We start from the raw sequence: 18,706 nt of genomic DNA, 5'->3' as shown, positions 1-18,706 counted from the left end.
GATCAACTGCTTGTTTATCTAAAAAAAATTCTTTTATCTTTAGTGGACCTTGGATTCTATTGAGAAGCGAGAGTTGGCTGGGAAAATGGCAAAACTTAATGCAGCAGAACTGGCAAAGTTTTCCAAGCGTTTCTATGGTTAGTTTATCCCCGAAAAAATCTCTCTTGTTTCCTACCACAAACTCTTTACATGTTCACATATAAATGGATCAGTCTGTTTTACTGTGTGTTCAATTGATTTTCCTCCTACAAGCTGGTTCAAAATTTTTTTTGAAAATAAAGAATGAAGATCACCGGAAATTGGTGATCAACTCAAAATTAATATTAATGTATCCTGGCCGTTTTTCCATCCTTCACTTCCCACAAGCTGGTTCAATTTTGATTTCAAAATTATTTTTAGTTGCTATTCTTTACTGATAAGTTCTATGCAATGAAATACAAGAGGAAACACAAACACAGAGCAGATCGGTGCCCTGTTGACTAACGCCGTTGACCAAGAAGTTACTAAATAAAGTCCCGAGGGTATTTCCCTATAAATAAGACGGAGGTCCAGGTATGAAAGGGGGATTTTTCTTGAAAGTAACTCGGCAGTTACGTCGGGAGGCCGAAGCAGCTGGAGAGAGTTCGACAGCTGATCGGAGGGAGGAGCATGACTCGTCGGGCCGCCCAAGAACTAGGAGTCACTAGAAGTCGGAAGATTTGAGAGGCATCGTCAAGATCTTGGCCGATCGCGGAGGAGCAGCCTCGGGGTGAGAGTATCCCGATCCGCGAAGATCTGATCGGAAGAGATCTAGAAGTTGTAATTTCGAATTCGGAAGACATTAGGGAAGAAATAATGAATTTCGAATATTGATACTTCTACTTGTATCAATCTGGTATCAGAGCAAATGATCCGCGGCATCAACCGTCCAAATATCGAGATCGGCAAGGAATTCAACGAAAGCACTCAACGATAGCGGAACAGTGATTGATCAAGATTTATTTGGGCTTGGGCAAGCTATCCAAGATCATTATGGAAGACAGCAAGGAAAAAGGGAAGGCGATGTGCGACGAAGTACCTGTACCGGCGGAGATCCTGGTCGGCATAATGCAACAGCTCCAACTTATGAATTCGAAACTGGAAACGATTCCAGCTTCGGCGCCTAAACCAGTCCAAGAGGGAGAACCAAGGTACAATCGAGTCCAGACACTTCAAGACAATCCTTCTGACCAAAAGAATGTATACCGCAAGGGAGACTTGCCTTATTTCAATGGCGCCAATGCACAGATGTGGTTGAACTGTGTTGAAAGATTCTTTTCAGTCAACAGACTCACCGACGACAAGAAGCTGCAGTTAGTCTCACTGCATATGGAAGGACCTGCACAGGGGTGGTTTATATACACCGAGAAGAATTTTGGATTCGATAACTGGCTGGTATTCCGACATTTCTTTGAAAAAAGATACAATTTCTCAGTAAGGACTCTCTGCATTCAGCTTATGAATCTCAAACAGACAGGCACCGTATCAGAGTATCGGTCAGAGTTTGAAGACTTGGTGGCTTTCTTATCACATATACCAGCAGACGTCCAAGAATCGGCGTATCTCAAAGGGTTGAAACCTGAAGTACGCGTAGAGCTAAACAAATATCGTCCCTATGGCATACAGGACATTATGGACTACTCGCTTGAGGCAGAGAGTAACTTGGCCATTTTAGATGGACAAGAACAACCGGCGCCAGTTGTTCAACCTGCTCCAAGACCAGCTCTCAATAACTATCAGAGATCGGTGGTGGCAGGAAGAGGGGAAGGTCCAGCTCAAAGACACCCCCCAAGAGAGGCACCAAACCCAATCAGACAAGAAATACCTCCGAAGGAAAACAGGAAGAGACTTACTCGACTCTCTCCTGAGGAATTTTTACAAAGGCGAGAAAGGGGTCTATGCTACAATTGCAATGAGAGGTACACTCCAGGTCATAGATGTTAAAAGAAATTGAGTATATATATGCTTCAAGAAGATGTTGAAGAAGAAGAGCAACCGATAACGGAGGAAGACCTCATGCAGCTGGATGAAGCACCTCTGATAAGAGGAGAATTTATGTCAATTCAAGGGTCAAAGGTGGTCACTGGGCCCAGACCCGCTCCTTTCAGACTCTGGGGCCGACTCTACAACCAACGAGTGACTATTCTTATTGATGGTGGGGCCACTTTCAACTTCATTAAACCAAAAGTGATCCAACAGTTGAAGATACAGGTTACACCATATCATAAATTTAGCATTACCTTGGGTGACGGATTTCGTCGACAAACGGAGGGAGTATGTTTGAATCTCCCAATAGAAATGCAAGGGCTGACATTCACTCAAAACTTCATTCCATTTCCCTTGGGGAGTTGTGATATTATTCTTGGCGTACCCTGGTTGAAAACTCTGGGGTGGTTTCACTGTAACTATCACCATCTTATGATCAAATTTTATCTGGATGGGCAGGTCCACAGTATTATTTCCGACCCAGAGCTGAATGCGTTGAGATTTACAAAGTTTGCCATTGATCAAGCTCATCAAGAGTGGGAAGAGTCAATGACCTACATTAACGACGCCAAAGATCAGCCTGCATACTCAACTTATGAGGTACTTGCTCTCTCTCTAGATCATGGTCTGCCTTGGTTAAGAGAATGTGACCCATATGTTTTTGAGCAACCGACTGAATTACCCCCATTCCGTGATTGTGATCATCGAATACATCTGGTTCCCGGGGCTAGTCCAGTTAATAAAAGACCTTATAGATACTCACATACCCACAAAAATGTATCGGAAGAGTTGGTACAAGAACTTCTTGAATAAAAAATTATTCAACACCCCAATAGCTGCTTTGCAAGCCCAGCATTATTAGTCAAGAAAAAGGATGGCGGCTTTAGATTATGTATTGATTACAGAGCTTTAAACCAGTTAACAGTACCCAACAGATTTCCAATCCCCATGGTAGATGAACTGCTGGAAGAGTTGCAGGGGATGACGGTCTTTTCAAAAATCGATCTAAAATCCGGATATTATCAAGTGAGAATGCATCCTAGTGATATTCACAAGACGGCATTTAAAACGCATCATGGTCACTTCGAGTTCCAAGTTATGCCATTCGGATTGTCCAATGCTCCGGCAACATTTCAAGCACTTATGAATTCTATTTTCTACCGACATCTTAGGAAGTTTGTATTGGTGTTCTTTGATGATATCCTAATATACAGCAAGGATTTCCAACAACATGAGCAACACCTTAAGGTTGTATTTGACTTACTGACGAGTAATCAGCTTCATATCAACCCGAAGAAGTGCAAGTTTGGGTGTAAATTCATCGATTTCCTGGGTCATATTATATCAGCTGAAGGAGTGTCCACAGATCCCTCAAAAATAGAGGCAATAACACAATGGAAGACACCTATCACCATCAAGGAATTGAGGGGATTTCTTGGACTGACTGGTTACTATCGAAGATTTGTGTCAAATTATGCGGCCATCGCCCAACCTCTGACCACCCTTCTGAAAAAGAATTCCTTCCATTGGACAGAAAAAGCTGATGCTTCCTTTGAAAGTCTGAAACTAGCCCTGTCCAGGACTCCGGTATTGAGGTTACCAAATTTCTCATTGCCTTTTATCATTGAGACAGACGCCTCAGATATAGCCGTGGGAGCTGTTTTATTGCAATAAGGCCACCCAATAGCCTATTTCAGCAAGGCCTTTCCCAACCCCACACGGTATAAATCCATACGAGAGAGCTCATGGCAGTAGTTTGGGCCGTCAACAAATGGAAGCACTATCTTATGTTCAACAAATTCATTATACACACAGATCAGTTTAGCCTACGCTACTTAACAGAGCAAAAAGAAATGCCTACTCAATACCACCGATGGGTGTCAAAATTATTGGGATACAACTTCGATATTCATTACAAGGCAGGGAAGAAGAATGTGGTAGCTGATGCATTGTCTCGCTCTCAACCAGAGATCTCAGGAGAGTGCCTCTCACTTTCGATGACACATTGGCTGGACAAGATAAAACTCATGCAAGAAGTCAAAGATGATCCGAAGCTGGGAGAAATTTATAAAAGAATTGAAAGTGGCAGCGAACAAAATTCCAATTACACTATTTACCAGGGGTTACTACTTTACAAGGGAAGAATCATCTTACCGACCGACTCTTCTTTAATTGCTGCGATCCTAAAGGAATTCCATGATTTGAAGGTGGGAGGACATGGGGGTTTTCATAGGACCCTCAAAAGAATAACTCAACAAGTCTCCTGGCCCGGTATGAGAAGGACTATCAAGACATATGTGAATCAATGCCCAACATGTCAACAGCAAAAATCCTCCACATTATCACCAGCAGGACTGTTACAACCTCTACCAATCCCCAATCAAATCTGGGAGGATATCACCATGGATTTCATTGAAGGTTTACCCAAATCGGAAGGGTTTGACTCCATTTTGGTGGTGGTTGACCGCTTAAGTAAATACAGTCATTACATCGCAGTCAAGCACCCATACTCGGCTTCCACTATCTGCTTGGCTGATTCGGCATTATGTATGCGCCTGGGCGCTGATCGTTGTACCCTCCTTTGGCATACCCTGGATTGTATCATACATTTTCTTAAATGATGACTAAAAGGACCCTTGTAAAACCTTAAGGGGACAAAATCCACCTTTTGTTCAAAGCTCCCACGCAACCTGGTAACTTAAGTTTCTCATTGCTCGCTTGAAGATCAAAGACTAGGAAGAGACAGAGAGCGACCTGAGATTGGTCAAGGATGCTACGTGGTACGCTCTTTGTTGAAGAACAACATACTGTCTGAGATAACAGTAATGCCCTTGCTACTAGCTATAACTTTTTGTACAGTTGTTAAGCACTTAAATCATAGAGACTTGCTATGTCCACAATACTCTAGCTTGCCGACCGTATGGCTAAAAGACTACCTCTGGATCTCCACTAGTCTCTGATGTCCAAGCGTCGAATGAGTGATATCCATTTTTCTGCTGTAGGAAAGGTGTTAGCGGAGCCGGCACAGAGCCCACACCTGAACATCACGTGAGCACATATAGATCCTTTACTTTATTTCCGTTACTTTATTTTCCGTTACTTTATTTCTTCCTGTTAAGGGCACAAGAGTCAAATGGCTATCACTGTATTTGTATATAGCTGACCCTAGGGAATGAAGTAAGATACGGTTTTCTGTTCCATTGCCATCAAGTCATCTGCATGGTCACTTAACATTGTATCAGCGCCAGGTTATGATCCTGGCACCTGCGGGTTATGGGGCCACCAGGCTTCCTCTGCACACTTGCATGATATCTGGAACAATATTTGATATCGTAGCCAGGGTTGCAGTTTCGAATCCCAGGAGCAACGCACTATACTGTTGACCATAAATAGGCCAGGAGCAGGTGTTATTGGTTAGAGTTGAAGAACATATTGCCTCAAACCTATCATCTACAACTTTAGCTCAGTTGGTGAGCACATGAATTTTAACACTCCCTGCCCTGTGAAGGTACTCCCAAATATTCTTTTTCAAGATTGATGCTGATATTGATAGGGCAAGGAGGGGTATGGTTGCCTTAATAATTGATCAAATAATATCTAGAACCTACAGTAAGGGAGGTAGGTGCTAATGTTAAAATGCTCCTAACTGCCTTATAGATCCTTCAGAGCTTTGAGCTGATACAGGAATTCTCTTTGAGATGGATGCGTGTTGAATTAGTTTTTCAACTTTGCTTCTGCCTCTGGGGCTTTGAGCGACCTTGTCGTATACAGGTTGCCACTTCCTAATTCATCCTGCTGGAAGTCTCCTAGACTTTACCTCTCTAATGATGCTGGGCCGTATTTATGAGAGATGTTGGGCCAGTGGCGCCACAGATAGTTTGAGACCCAATAGGCATTCCAACTCACTGAAGAGTGCATGACCTGTAAGACCTAGGGACTCTGTTATCAGTGCAGGTAGAAGTTCACCTCCAGTCACCGTTTCTGAAAAGATATTCATCTAACATTCGTCATGAGCCTGGAAACTGACGTCTCAGATAACTCGAGCTCTGAGTTTTTGCACTGTGATGAGAAGGAGCAGGCCTCAGACCACACCCTTCATACTCTTCAGATCTCTCTGAAGTTGGCAATGGGCATTTCATCTCCTGGCTCACTGTAGATGAAAGGCTTGATTAAGGCCACAGGGTGATTGTTCTTACAACAATGCTGGAGATAGCAGGTGTCCTCCTCGTGGGTGACAGAGCCTGTACAGGACCCCTAGTTGCCGATAGACGAAATAGAACAAAATGTGAATATATCTATAACTCAAGCTTGAGAAACTTGATCCCATTAGTACTACAGCAAGGGTGATCCAGAACAAGTATTCTTTTTGGTATTTTTCCTTCGATGACGAATTGAAATTCTCCAAGCAGTGTATCAACTGGTATCGGAGACTCCACGTTCTCTGGTCTGTCAATCTCACAATGGTATAAGATCAGAAAGGTAGTTTGGACAACATGGAATTTCAAATAAGAATGAACAAAATTCTCAAGCATATCTTAGATCAGATGAACGAATTATGATTTCAACTGGACACTATGGAGTAATCTTGTCTACCTGCTATGATATCTGACACTGAAGTAAGAACGCCATGAGATCCACCTGAGAATTTACCTTGACTTCCTGGTCTTAAGTTAGGTATCGATTCTATTTTAGAAGATATGATTTACCGTGTTTTTGGTGAAGTTCCCGAAGGATGGATCAAGAGGGTGGAACATTTTTCTTGACAACATCCAACATGGCCTATGGAAAAAATGGTCTTATTATTTTGGTATCCGGTTGATTCTACCAGCCTTTAAAGTATCTTTCCCGCTCTCTCTATCAGATCTTATTTGAAATCCAACACACAGGTTTGTAATAGAGTATAAAACCGACTTTGAAAGACCAATGGCACAGATTCCTATACTGGCAAGGGATGCCAATGAACATAGTTATCTACAAGGCCTTAAGGCATAAAGCTACAGAAAAGTATGAAAGTCAAAACCATATGGGCTCAAGGAAATAATGGATTTATCTATTCAGGCAGAGCTTGATTTAGGCGTAATATTGCTATGCAAAACAATCCACCATATCTAAATGCCCTTCCATCTGGCAACACTGGGAAGAGACCAACGAAAACTGATGTGCCTGTAACAAGTATTGCTTATTCTTGCAGGCAGACACCTACCCAGAGTTATCTCAATCAAGTTCCAATGCAGCCATCAACCCGTTACCAAACTTAAAATTGAACTATGAGGTGTCACAACTTAAAATTGAACTATGAGGCGTCACAACTTAAAGTTCACTGAGTCTGAGTTTCAACAAATAAAAAACAAGGACGTCGTTTTTATTTTGCTCCAAAGCATTGCTGCAAAAAGCATTTCAGTCTCATAATGGTCTTAGATGGTGATCAGGATCCTCAACCTCATTATAAAGAAGAGGAAGATCTTATGCTGACGGATGACGCCCCTATCAACTCAAGCTCTCTTTTCACTGCTCAAAACTCTTTTTATTTTATCTTCTTCCCACACAAAAGGACTGACAGCGTGGGGAAGCATAAAAGGACAAAGGGTTAATCTGTTGACTGACAGAGAGCGACACATAATTTCGTTCACGCATATCTGGTGAAATCCCAGTGTTTCAAGGACCACCCTTTGATGTCCTTCTGGATAATGGTGTCCTTAAATAATCGACTGGCATTTGTCTAAATTTTCTGATCTGTATGCTGGGTCTCTTAATAATTCAATACTTTATTTGGATCCCACCAACTATTATATATGTTATTTTTGGAGTTCAATGGTTGAAGTTATTCCAAAGGTCCTATGGAATTAAATTCACCAGCTGAAAACTGATTCTGACCTACTACCTCAGGTGATTCCCTAGACCCCATGATTTCAAGAGACCATCCTGAGCAAACTCCAATTTAAGGGTACTTAATCTACTGCTGAACTTCCCGTTGAATAATTTTCGTACTGTATGTCCTACCATCTTTACTCAGCAATCCCAACTTCCTCTTAGGCATACGACAGATCACCAAGTACACTTATTTTCAAACTTCAAACCTCTCAACCACCACCCATTTAGGTACTCCCATTTACACAAAAATGAACTGGAAAAAGTTGTCCTGGAGTTACTTGATGCTAATTTCGTTATTACGATAAAGAATGAGAAAGAACCCTAAGGGGGAGAAGGAGAAAGACAACACACAACAGTATATTTCATTTCAGTAAAACCTGGTTTAAATACCAGGTATATTGCAATGTGTGCATGTTTTGTTCGATCAATCTCAACATGTTTTGTATGATCATGTTGTACAGGATTGTGTGTGATATCAATATCTAATTTACTGTCACAGTATAGCACAGTAGGAACATTCTGAGGTATTTGCAATCTTATGAAAGATGACCAATCCACAGTTTTTCAGAAATCCCCTGCATCAAAGTCCTAAACTCGACATTGGTGCTCGACCTTGCCACCACTTTCTGCTATTTACTTCTCCAACTGACAAGGCTACTGATACGGTCCTTGATCTAGGCTCGTATCGGAAGGACGGTAGAGGGCGAGGTAAAGTAGAAGTTCCCGGGGTAGAGAGGAGAACGGGAATGGTCGGGGGAAGGCCGAGCTGAGGGGGTAGGGATCGGCCGGGGACGAGCCGCCTGAAGATGCGGTGAAGTGGATATGATCGCGAGGACGGGGATCATAGAAGGGGAGAGAGAAACCAGACCTAGACGAGGAGAGGGGCAGGACAAGAACACTTCTTCTAACTTCTTCTTTCTTGGCTGCCTTCCTAAAGGGAGGGCATCCCTATTTAAAGGGAAATACATAATAGCAAATGACTAAAATGCCCCTGTGGACAGGGACAGGGACATACGAAATTTGAATGCATGACAGGGACATACATAAAATGCATTTGAAACCCACCAGGGACACTTTGAATTTTTAATTATGCCATTTGGGTTATCAATGCCCCGCCACTTTCCAACGCCCTATGAACTCTATTTTCAGTCCACGCCTCAGCAAATTTGCTCTTGTTTTGATGACATACTGATATACAGGAAGTTGATCATGGAACATGGAAAACATCTGCACCAGGCTTTCCACATTCTGAGAGAATATTTCAAGTATCAATGCAACGAAATATTTACTTGCGCAAATAAAAACGTCAAGGGCTCCGTATTCCTGAACAGGTATGGGAAGATATGTCCATTTATTTTATTGGAGGGTTGCTAAAATCTGAGGAGTAGCTGATGATGTAAAAAAGATTGACTGGATAATGTGTCGGCCCCTACCTTCATGTGTTATACTTTTGCGTGAGTCTTTGGGACTGACCAATGACTATCAACGGTTTCCATCAGACTGCTTCAAAGGACCGCTCCTTGACATTCTGTTGAACAAGAATGCATTTCACTGGAATGATGAGGCCAGGATTGCTTTCAAAGCATTGCAGTAGGCTCTATCTTCAACACCAGTCCTAAAATTACCGGATTGTTTGAGAACCTTTTATTTCGGAGACTGATTTCTCTGGGATTTATATCGGAGCTGCCCTTACTCGGGACTCCCATCTCAGCACAATATCAAATCCCTTCAGCATATGAAAGAAGTTGCTGACTGTGGTCCTTTTAGTGAGTGAATGGAAGCATTACATGTTGTTCAAACAAATGATCTGACAAGAATTTCAGACTAAATTTATCTGTATGGATGAAAAACTTCTGAAACATTAAGTAATATCTCCACTTTTTTACTGTCCACATAACCACAATCAGCTCCCTTTTGTAAGCTGATTTCAGTTGTGCCCTGCGAATGATGGTTTACTAAAATATGCAATAGGCTGCGATGCTTGCAGAAGTACTGCGCCTACTGCTTGATTGGATGCATCATTTTCTACTTTAAAAGGTATTGAAAAATTTGGTAACCTGAAGTTGTCAACAGAAGATATGGCTTGCTTGAGAGCTGTAAATGCCTGTGAAAATATGCCACCACAAGGACCACAAGATATGCATCCATATGAAATGAGGTTAGACAATAACTGTTTCAAACGTGGAGATCTGCCATTTTTTCAGTGGGAAAATGCTGATGGATGGATTACGTGCGTGAAACCATTGTTTCGAATGCATCCTATGATCGACCGTGACAATATGCAGCTGGTCTCCAGACAACTTGATAATTCAGCACAGAATTGGTTTATCTACACCGAAAAAGAGATTGGATTTCGAGACTGGGCAGATTTTTAACAGAAATTTTCAAACACATATGGACTCTCATCAGACAGTTCATATAAAAAATTAATTGAGGTAAAACAAACAGGGTCTGTCCACGAATCTAGAGCAGAATTTGAGCGCTTACTTGCTCAACTGCCCACTATAGAACTAAAAATCAAAGAAAATGCATAACTAGGCGGGTAAGAACCAGACATCCACCCTGAAGTTAAGATGTGTCTCCCTCTGGTCTGCAAGAAATTATGGAGCTATCTAATCAGACAGATTGATCTGGATGTCCTATGGACTACTCGACAATATACCAATATTTACCCAAATTCACGTGCAATGAGAAACCTTTACCAGAAGGCGATGCACCCCTATAGAGTACCTGAAGAATACTTTGATCGTTTGGAAGAAGAGGGAGAATTGGATAGACAGAGATAGAAAGAAAACAAAAAACTTCACTTAAGCCAAAAGTACAAGGGTCGTTTATATACAAGGGTACTAGCCGTTACTTGTAACGGCTAGTTTCTAACGGCTAGTTTGACTAGCCGTTACTTACCCGATTTTACTTTAAAGTAAATCGGGTAAGATTATTTGAGGCCCATTTGCTTTCTTGATGGGCCTGGCCCATATTCGTCAACAGTACCCACTGTAGCTCCTTCTACAAATCGCCAAAACCTAGCACAGAGAAACGTAAATCTACAGATAGTTCCCTCAACTCAAGCTGATCAACAGCCCATGCAAGATTTGACACATAAATGGCATAATTTGAAGCACTGAAGGCGAATTTCAATTGCGAAAATCTAAAGGACTTTGTTTCTATCGTAATGATCGATTCACCCCAGGTCACCATTGTAAAAGAGATCTTAATCTCATCATGGTTAGAGAAGGAGATCAAGATGCTGAAACTGAAGAAATAGACAGTGATTTCATGCAGACAGATGACGACCCAGTATATATGGTGCAAACTTCATTGCCCGGGTTTCTCTCAATTACTCTGAAAGACAACTCAGATGAGATGCTTAAACTATGGGGAAGCACATTTGGTCATCAAGTAAGAATTCTCATAGACATTGGAGCAACTCATAATTTCATTCACTGTGAGCTGACTGCAATGCTTTCCATTCCAATGTCAGGAAAAAGGGAATATGATATATTGTTAGCTAATGGCGCAGTTCAACATTCTCTAGGAATTTGTCACAATAGTCCTATCTACATTCAAGGACTTGAATTCGTTCAGGACCTGATTCCCATTCCTTTAGGGAATGTGGAAATAATCCTGGAAATTCCATGGTTGAAGTCGTTGGAATGGTTTTATGGCGATCTAAATATTCTCACTCTCAAAATATTGTACTGAGGTCGTTTGCACTTGCTAAAATCAGATCCAGATCTCACTTCAGGAGTTGATTTACATGTGCTTTCAACCCAAGATTTATTGCAGGGTAAAAGATAGTTCCAAGAACTTTACAATGCTTCAGATCCAGATCTCCCCACGGTACTTCAACTCAATTCTGCTTTTCATAAATTTTGTGTGTTATACCCTTCAGTCTTTGAACCATCTTTGAGCCTACCTCCCAAATGAGCTTTAGACCATCAGATTCATCTTGTTCCTAATTCAAAACCTATCAATCTGAGACCATATCTACATTCCCTCCTACACAAGAATGAACTAGAGTGATTGGTCCAGGAATTACTTGACTTGAAATTAATTCGCCATTCAAATAGCCCTTTTTCTAGTGCAGCCCTAATGGTTAAGAAGAAAAACGGTGGATGGAGAATGTGTTGATTACAGAGCCTTAAAACAAGTTTACTGTCCCAAACATATATCCAATTCCAGTAGTGGATGAACTACTTGAAGAACTACTCGGATCCACCATTTTAACCAAACTAGACCTCAAGTCAGGCTTCTACTAAATCCGCATGCACGAAGAAGATATACATAAGACTGCTTTCAAAACTCATCAAGGACTCTATGAATTCACTGTAATGCCTTTTGACTTGACTAATGCACCAGCAACATTTCAGGAGCTCATGAACTCAATCTTCCAACCTTATATGTGTAAAATCGTACTTGTTTTCTTTAATGATATCCTTTTCTACAGCCGATATCCACATGAACATGAGAATCACTTGAATTCAGTTTCCAAAATGTTGGAGAAACACCATCTTTGGATCAATTTTAAAAAGTGTCACAGTGGTCAACAACAGATGGGTTATTTGGGCCATCACATTTCAGACAGAGGAGTTGCAACAGATAATGAAAATATTCTAAGTATTGTTCAATCGCGAGTCCCTACAACTCCAAAGCAAGCTCAGAGGTTTTCTTGGCGGCGCCTTTTCTCATATGAAATTATTTTACCCAATTCATGATGCTCCCGCTCCTAAAGTCGCGCCTGCTCACTGGCGCCTTCATCTTAATATGAACCGCTTCCGCGCCTTCATCTTAATATATTCACGCTCGTCTGAATCTGAACGCTCCGTCGCGCCTGAATCTGAATGCTCGTCTGAATCTTAATCTGAACGCTCGCCTTCATCTTCACGCTCGTCGCACCTTCATCGGAATCTTCATCTTCACGCTCCCGCTCACTCGCGCCTGAATCTGAATCTTCATCTGAATTTCTTGTTCCGTCGCTTCTGCTCCGCTCGTCTTCATCTTCATCTTCACCGCTTCTGCGCCTTCTTCATATAGGCATTTATTCTTTATCTGTTCTTTCAGAACGTGTTTATCCGCTCCTAAAGTCGCGCCTCCATGACCCCTTAGCTGGTAGGTCGTTTCTTTCAGAACCTGCGAATACCGGCACCAGCATTGTTGGCTCTTTCGAGGTTCTGAAAGAAAGAATAATCATAAAACATAATAATACAAATGCTTTCTCTAAGAGGCAGGTTGAGGAACTCTTACTGGATCCCCTCCCACCGTTGATTAGCATCACCTTCTCGTCTTTGAGCTTTAGCTTAAAAATAAATAAAATAATCTTCCATGTTGCGCGCTTGAGATATTAGCTCATCCCATATGAGTAAGTTATGTACACATAACCTGAGTGAGCTCGAATTGCAAGTAAAAGGTTACGAAGTAAATAAACCAATCAATGAGATGTTGTTGGTGGCTTGGCTTCTCATTCAGAGGGATTCTATTTTTTCCCGGTCAATTGCTTTTCTTGCAGAACCTAACTGAACTAATTATAGCAGTCTTCTATGTGTGCTTGGGAGAACGAGGGCTGATCCAATCCGGTCTCTCTTGAACCAGCCAACTCCCGACCCTAGGGAAGACGACTAGCTAGATGGTCTTTGAGTCAGAATTCGAACTTGTTGATGCGGAGAGCCATCAAAGGTTCTTCTTTTAGAAGAACTGAGAACCCCGCGAAAGAATTTCCTTCGTTACGAAGTCACTGATTAGCATCACCTTCCATCTTTCTTTCATTCTTGCAGAACATTCGGTTATGTTTTAACATAAGAATTTTTAATGCTGAACGGACTGAACCTCTGTAGAATGTAGGATGTCCACTTCCTTCGGAACCTTAACGGATAACCTTTCTTGAATAACGTTGGATAACCTCATTTACTTCGTAACCTTTCATCGTTTCTTGCAGAACGTTTCTTTGCTCCCGCTCCTAAAGTCGCGCTAAGCGCTAAGCGCCGTCGAACGTTGATTCATTTCTTTTTTTTTTTGAAAAAGTTGATTCATTTCTTGCTCCGTTGCTTCTGCTCATCTCGTCTTCATCTTAATCTGAACGCTCCTCGCGCCTCATATATTCACCGCTTCCCCGCCTTCTTCATTTTCATCTTCATGTTACGAAGTCAGATTCAGATTCAGAAGAAAAGCGAAGTGTTAGAAACGTTCTTCAAGAAATGATGCTGTTACGAAGCGAAGTAAACAGAACAGAAAAAATGAAGAAGGTGCGAGGGAGCAGAAGCTATGGAGCATAAGGCGCGGAAGCTGTGAAGATGAAGATTCAGACGAGCGAGCGGCGCGACGCGCGACGGAGCAAAGTAACGAAGTCAAAGGCGCTCAGGAGCGATGAAACGTTATCCAGTGGATAAATGAAGTCAAAGAAACGATGAATGATTTATAAGAAGTGTAGAAGTAAAGATAAAGAATGTAATAACTTAAGGTTCAACATCTTCGCTCCGTCAGTCGCGTCTGAATCTTAATATTCACCGCTTCCGCGCCTTGGGTATTTGTCTCTATCTCGCAAAACTCATACTTGAGATAGGATGAATAGGTGAACCTCGTTTTTTTTTTTTTTGAACTATAACGAGGGATGAACACCCCCCGACGAATCGGTGAACCTCCCGTCAGGACCTCACAGGACCTTTACATGCTTATCAGTCATCATCAAAACCTCCCTTTGCTTCTCGTCGCTTGCAAGGACCATGCTGCCTCAAGTCCTTTTGCTTCATGTATAGCTCCATCGTTAGAAGCCCTTCTTCCTCTGAACACCTCGTTTCTATGTAGCCAGATAGCCCACAACACGGCTAGGGCTCGGCCCCCTTCCCTGTTTCTTCTTCCCACGAAATGCCGTGCCGAATCCCAAAAGGCCTGTTCAGATAATAAACAGTTTATAATGGAAATGGACGGCTTAAATTTGGGCATTGGAGCTGTCCTCACTCAAGAAGGATGCCCAATTGCATACTTTAGCAATACATTATCACATCAAGGAAAACTGAAGTCAGCGTATGAAAGGGAAATGATGGCAGTAGTCCTTTCCGTTAATAAGTGGAAACATTATCTGCTTTTTTGAAAAAAATACTATTTTCACTAACCAATTCAGTCTTAATTTTGTGAATGAACGGCAAGAGATCCCTCAACAGTACCATAAATGGATGGGGAAGCTACTGAGTTTTGATTTCAAGATCAAATACAAGACATGCAAAAACAACATAGTGGTTGACTCGTTATCTCGCTCCATGAGTGAAAATGAGAGCCACGTGTTTGCAACTGAGGATATAACATGCATATCCATATCAATGCTATATTGGTTGGACAAACCGGTCCTCGTAAGAGAAATCAATGCTGATCCAAAACTTATCAGGAGAAAAGAGGCCCTTCTTCTGAATGGTTCGGACACCCACAATGTATGCTGCAAGAAGACCTTTTCTGTAAGAAGAAGCTGACCATCCCTAAGAACTCCTCACTCATTCCCCTCATATTGCATGAGTTCCACGATGCCAAGGTAGGAGGACATGGTGAATTTCAAAAACGTAAAAAAGAATTTCGCTGCAACTCACCTGGCCAGGAATGAAGAAGTAGATAAAGATGTATGTATCTCAATGTCAAGTTTGCCATAGAAATAAAACATCCAATCTTACTCCTGCAGGATTATTACAACCGCTGCCTATACCTGATAAAATTTGGGTAGATATTTACCTCGATTCTATTGAAGGTCTTGCTATCTCAAATGGTTTTAACACAATCATGATAGTAGTGGACCGTTGGAATAAATATTGTCATTATATTGCACTTAAACACCTTTTTACAGCTCAAGGAAGAGCATAAAATTTTATCCGTGAAACTGTCAGAGTGCATGGCATTCCAAAAGTCTATCGTTTCAGACCGAGGCAGGGTTTTACAAGTTCATTTTGGAAGGAACTTCATGAATCCCAACGTACAACGTTAAAATATGGGGCTGCACTGTCACCAAATGACTCTCTCGACCGTTTTTTTTCAAAAAGAGACACCATACTCGACAAAATAAAGGCATGCTTATGCAAAACCCAATCAATCACGAAGAAGAATGCGGAAAGTATCACTGGGATATTGAATATCAACATGGCGACCAAGTCTACATCAAGATTTGTCCCTACCGCATGAAATCCCTAGCCAAAAGGAATTTTGAAAAATTGGCTCCCCAATTCTTTGGCACCTTCACTATAATAAAAAAGATAGGCCCTGTTGCTTACAAATTTGATTTGCCATCTACAGCCACCATTCGTCCTGCATTTCATGTATCAAATCTCTGCAACCATGTATCTTCATCTATCCCAACTAATCTAACTAACGATTGAGAATAGCAGGTATATCCGGAGTCTGCAAATCCTACCAAATGGAAAAATCTAGTGGAAGAATCTCCCACATCATTAAGCTACATGGGAAGATTTAGAAGTTATTGAAGGGCAATTTCCAAATTTTCCAATTGAGGACAATTGGACTGTCGAGGAGGGGAGTAATGTTACAAACATCCCAAGGACTTACAAGAAATGCCCCAGAAAAGAAAGACAGGCGGCTGTTCACTCCTAGAGAGGGAGATTGGGTGGAAAAAGTCTAGATAAATAAATCCCTGCTCTCAAGAAAGGGGACGGGTTTTCTTTTGGGATTTTCAAGAAGCGGTTTGGGCAAGGGATCCTCCATTCAGAAGGGCGAGGGAACAGCTGATGCGGCTGAGCTCCCTTTCTACTATCCTACATTCTCTCTACTTTTTTCTCTCTTTCTCATCTTCTTGGTTGTTCGTCCTGGTCTTCTTGTGTCTCAAATCGTGGATATTATCTGATCGGAACATATTATATGGAATTTTCTTTAATTCTTGTTGAGAATCTATCTCTCGCTTGCATCACGTTCACATAAACACTTATTAGGAAATCCATTTCTGCATTCAAAATGCTGTTCAAACACTAGTCAATAATCCAAACTAAAGTTCTCTTTGGTGTAAATGAACCAGTCATGCACCTGGCGTTTGATGTTAAGAGAAATTGAATGTAATTTTTTGGACTCTGGAAGTCAATGTACCTTGAAGCAGTGTTCGATGCAATTTAGCTGTGGTAGTGCATTAGTAACATTAAAATATGGCAGATTTCCTTTTCTGAATTCCAATTTGTTCTCATAGGATTGTATTGATTGGCTGGGATCTGGCCATACCTCACATTTGTATCTGGAGCAGATCTGGAGATGCTTGGAGCCGGACCTTCTAGTTTGGTGTTCATGGCCTTTGGTTGCTGTAATATAGACGAAAGAACTTCCACCATGTCGTTCTGATCTGGAATTATTCCTGTTCCTTTCTCAACTGATTCTTCCATACTTTCTTGAACTTTCATGGTTGTGACACTATCAAGATCTCGTTTTGTGTCAATAAGAAGTCAAGGTTGTTCTTCAAGAGGTGGTGTACCTCAGATGAAGGATGACTAGGTGTCACTATTGTTGATTGATCCTGGAAAAATCTCGATCGCCATGGAAATCGTAGCGGCTCACGGTAGACCTGGAGAACAGGTAACTGCAGTTGTTCTCACAGTTCACAGTGGGTCGAACAACTGATATGGATTGTAACAGCCAAATGTACAAAATCAATGTTGAATGTCAATCCTGGAATTAAACAGATTGAAGGATTAGATGTTGGGAGATGAACGAGCAGAGACGATAGATGATATGGATAGAAGATAGATACAAGGGGAGAATGGAGATAGCTCCATCTCCCCCTTCTGGTTGTGAAAGACTTCTGCGCTGCAGCCTCAGCTTCTGCTGCCATTTTGGGATACTGACTTCTTGATTACCTCCTGCTGGTCTAGTTTTTATTTATAGTCAAGTGATACATGCGACTTGACTTAAGAAGGTTTCTTAAAGGCGCGTCGGCTATGCGTTCTTGAGAAGAACATATCGCCTTAAATGTAGCGTTTCCATTTTAGGGGTTTCTATACTATGTAATAGTATGCACGAGAATTTACAGTGTCACCCTCGTGTTATAAAACTTCAATATTTTTCCTTGATATTTGGTGGAGCCTTTTTTTTACCTTGTCGTTTCTGTTGTAGGCAATCAAGTTGGTCAATACGTTTTTGCGAAGGTAAATTGAAACTTTTACAATTCATTAAAAATTTGTTGATTATTTTTCTTACATATTTTTACAACCTTGTCAAAGGCAAGTGCCCATTTTCTCGTGCAATTTTAAGGAATGATGATTGTCATGGATTTTCCAATTATTTTTAACTTAATGGTGCTTTGAAAAAATGAACTCTGTTGAAATTTGGAAGATGTAGCAGATCAGACAAATGCAGGGCAGTCTGGGAGTACCTTCTGCCCTGGACACAACTTTGGGCTGAAAGTTTTGGCATTTCTTCAATTTCGGGTGATCTCCCCTCATTTCATTCAAAAAAGGAATTTGTTAACTAGTGACCAGAGAGAGGTTGAGAGGGATAGAGGAGAAGCTCCAGCCCTAAGCAGCGCCTGAGAGAGAGGGAGGGTTTGCAAAAAACATTAACCTCATGAGGCTCGCTCATAAACTGACTTAAAAGACTGACGGCATAGGAAATGTCTGGTCTTGTGTGATTGAGATAGATTAGTTTTCCAATCAACCTCTGATAAGAAGTTCTGTCCACGGGAGCTCCATCATCTCCTTTGCAAATTTTCACATTCACGTCCAGTGGTGTCGAGGCAGGTTTGCACCCCAATTGTCCAGTTTCCTGGAGTAAATCCAAGGTATACTAATGCTGACTGAGAGAGATTCCATCCTTGGAATGGGCCTCCTCAATACCAAGGAAGTATTTAATCTGACCAAGTTGCTTC

At 41.5% G+C, this 18,706-nt stretch overlaps 1 protein-coding gene across 6 annotated transcripts in view; it reads left to right on the top strand.

Annotated features, from left to right (window-relative positions):
• LOC144714805 (vacuolar protein sorting-associated protein, putative (DUF1162)) overlaps positions 1-18,706 on the top strand; it is a 105,189-nt gene that overhangs the window by 2,462 nt on the left and 84,021 nt on the right. For all 6 annotated transcript variants that reach the window (XM_078589595.1, XM_078589597.1, XM_078589596.1 and 3 more), the window contains exons 5-6: positions 44-137; positions 17,956-17,987. In XM_078589595.1, coding sequence (XP_078445721.1) covers positions 44-137; positions 17,956-17,987 — 126 coding nt within the window. The remainder of the gene's footprint in view (positions 1-43; positions 138-17,955; positions 17,988-18,706) is intronic.

The sequence above is a fragment of the Wolffia australiana genome, chromosome 18 (genome assembly GCF_029677425.1).
Source record: "Wolffia australiana isolate 7733 chromosome 18, ASM2967742v1".
Classification (NCBI taxonomy): domain Eukaryota; kingdom Viridiplantae; phylum Streptophyta; class Magnoliopsida; order Alismatales; family Araceae; genus Wolffia; species Wolffia australiana.
Note: the sequence above shows the minus strand (reverse complement) of the source record. Positions and strands in the feature narration are given on the sequence as shown.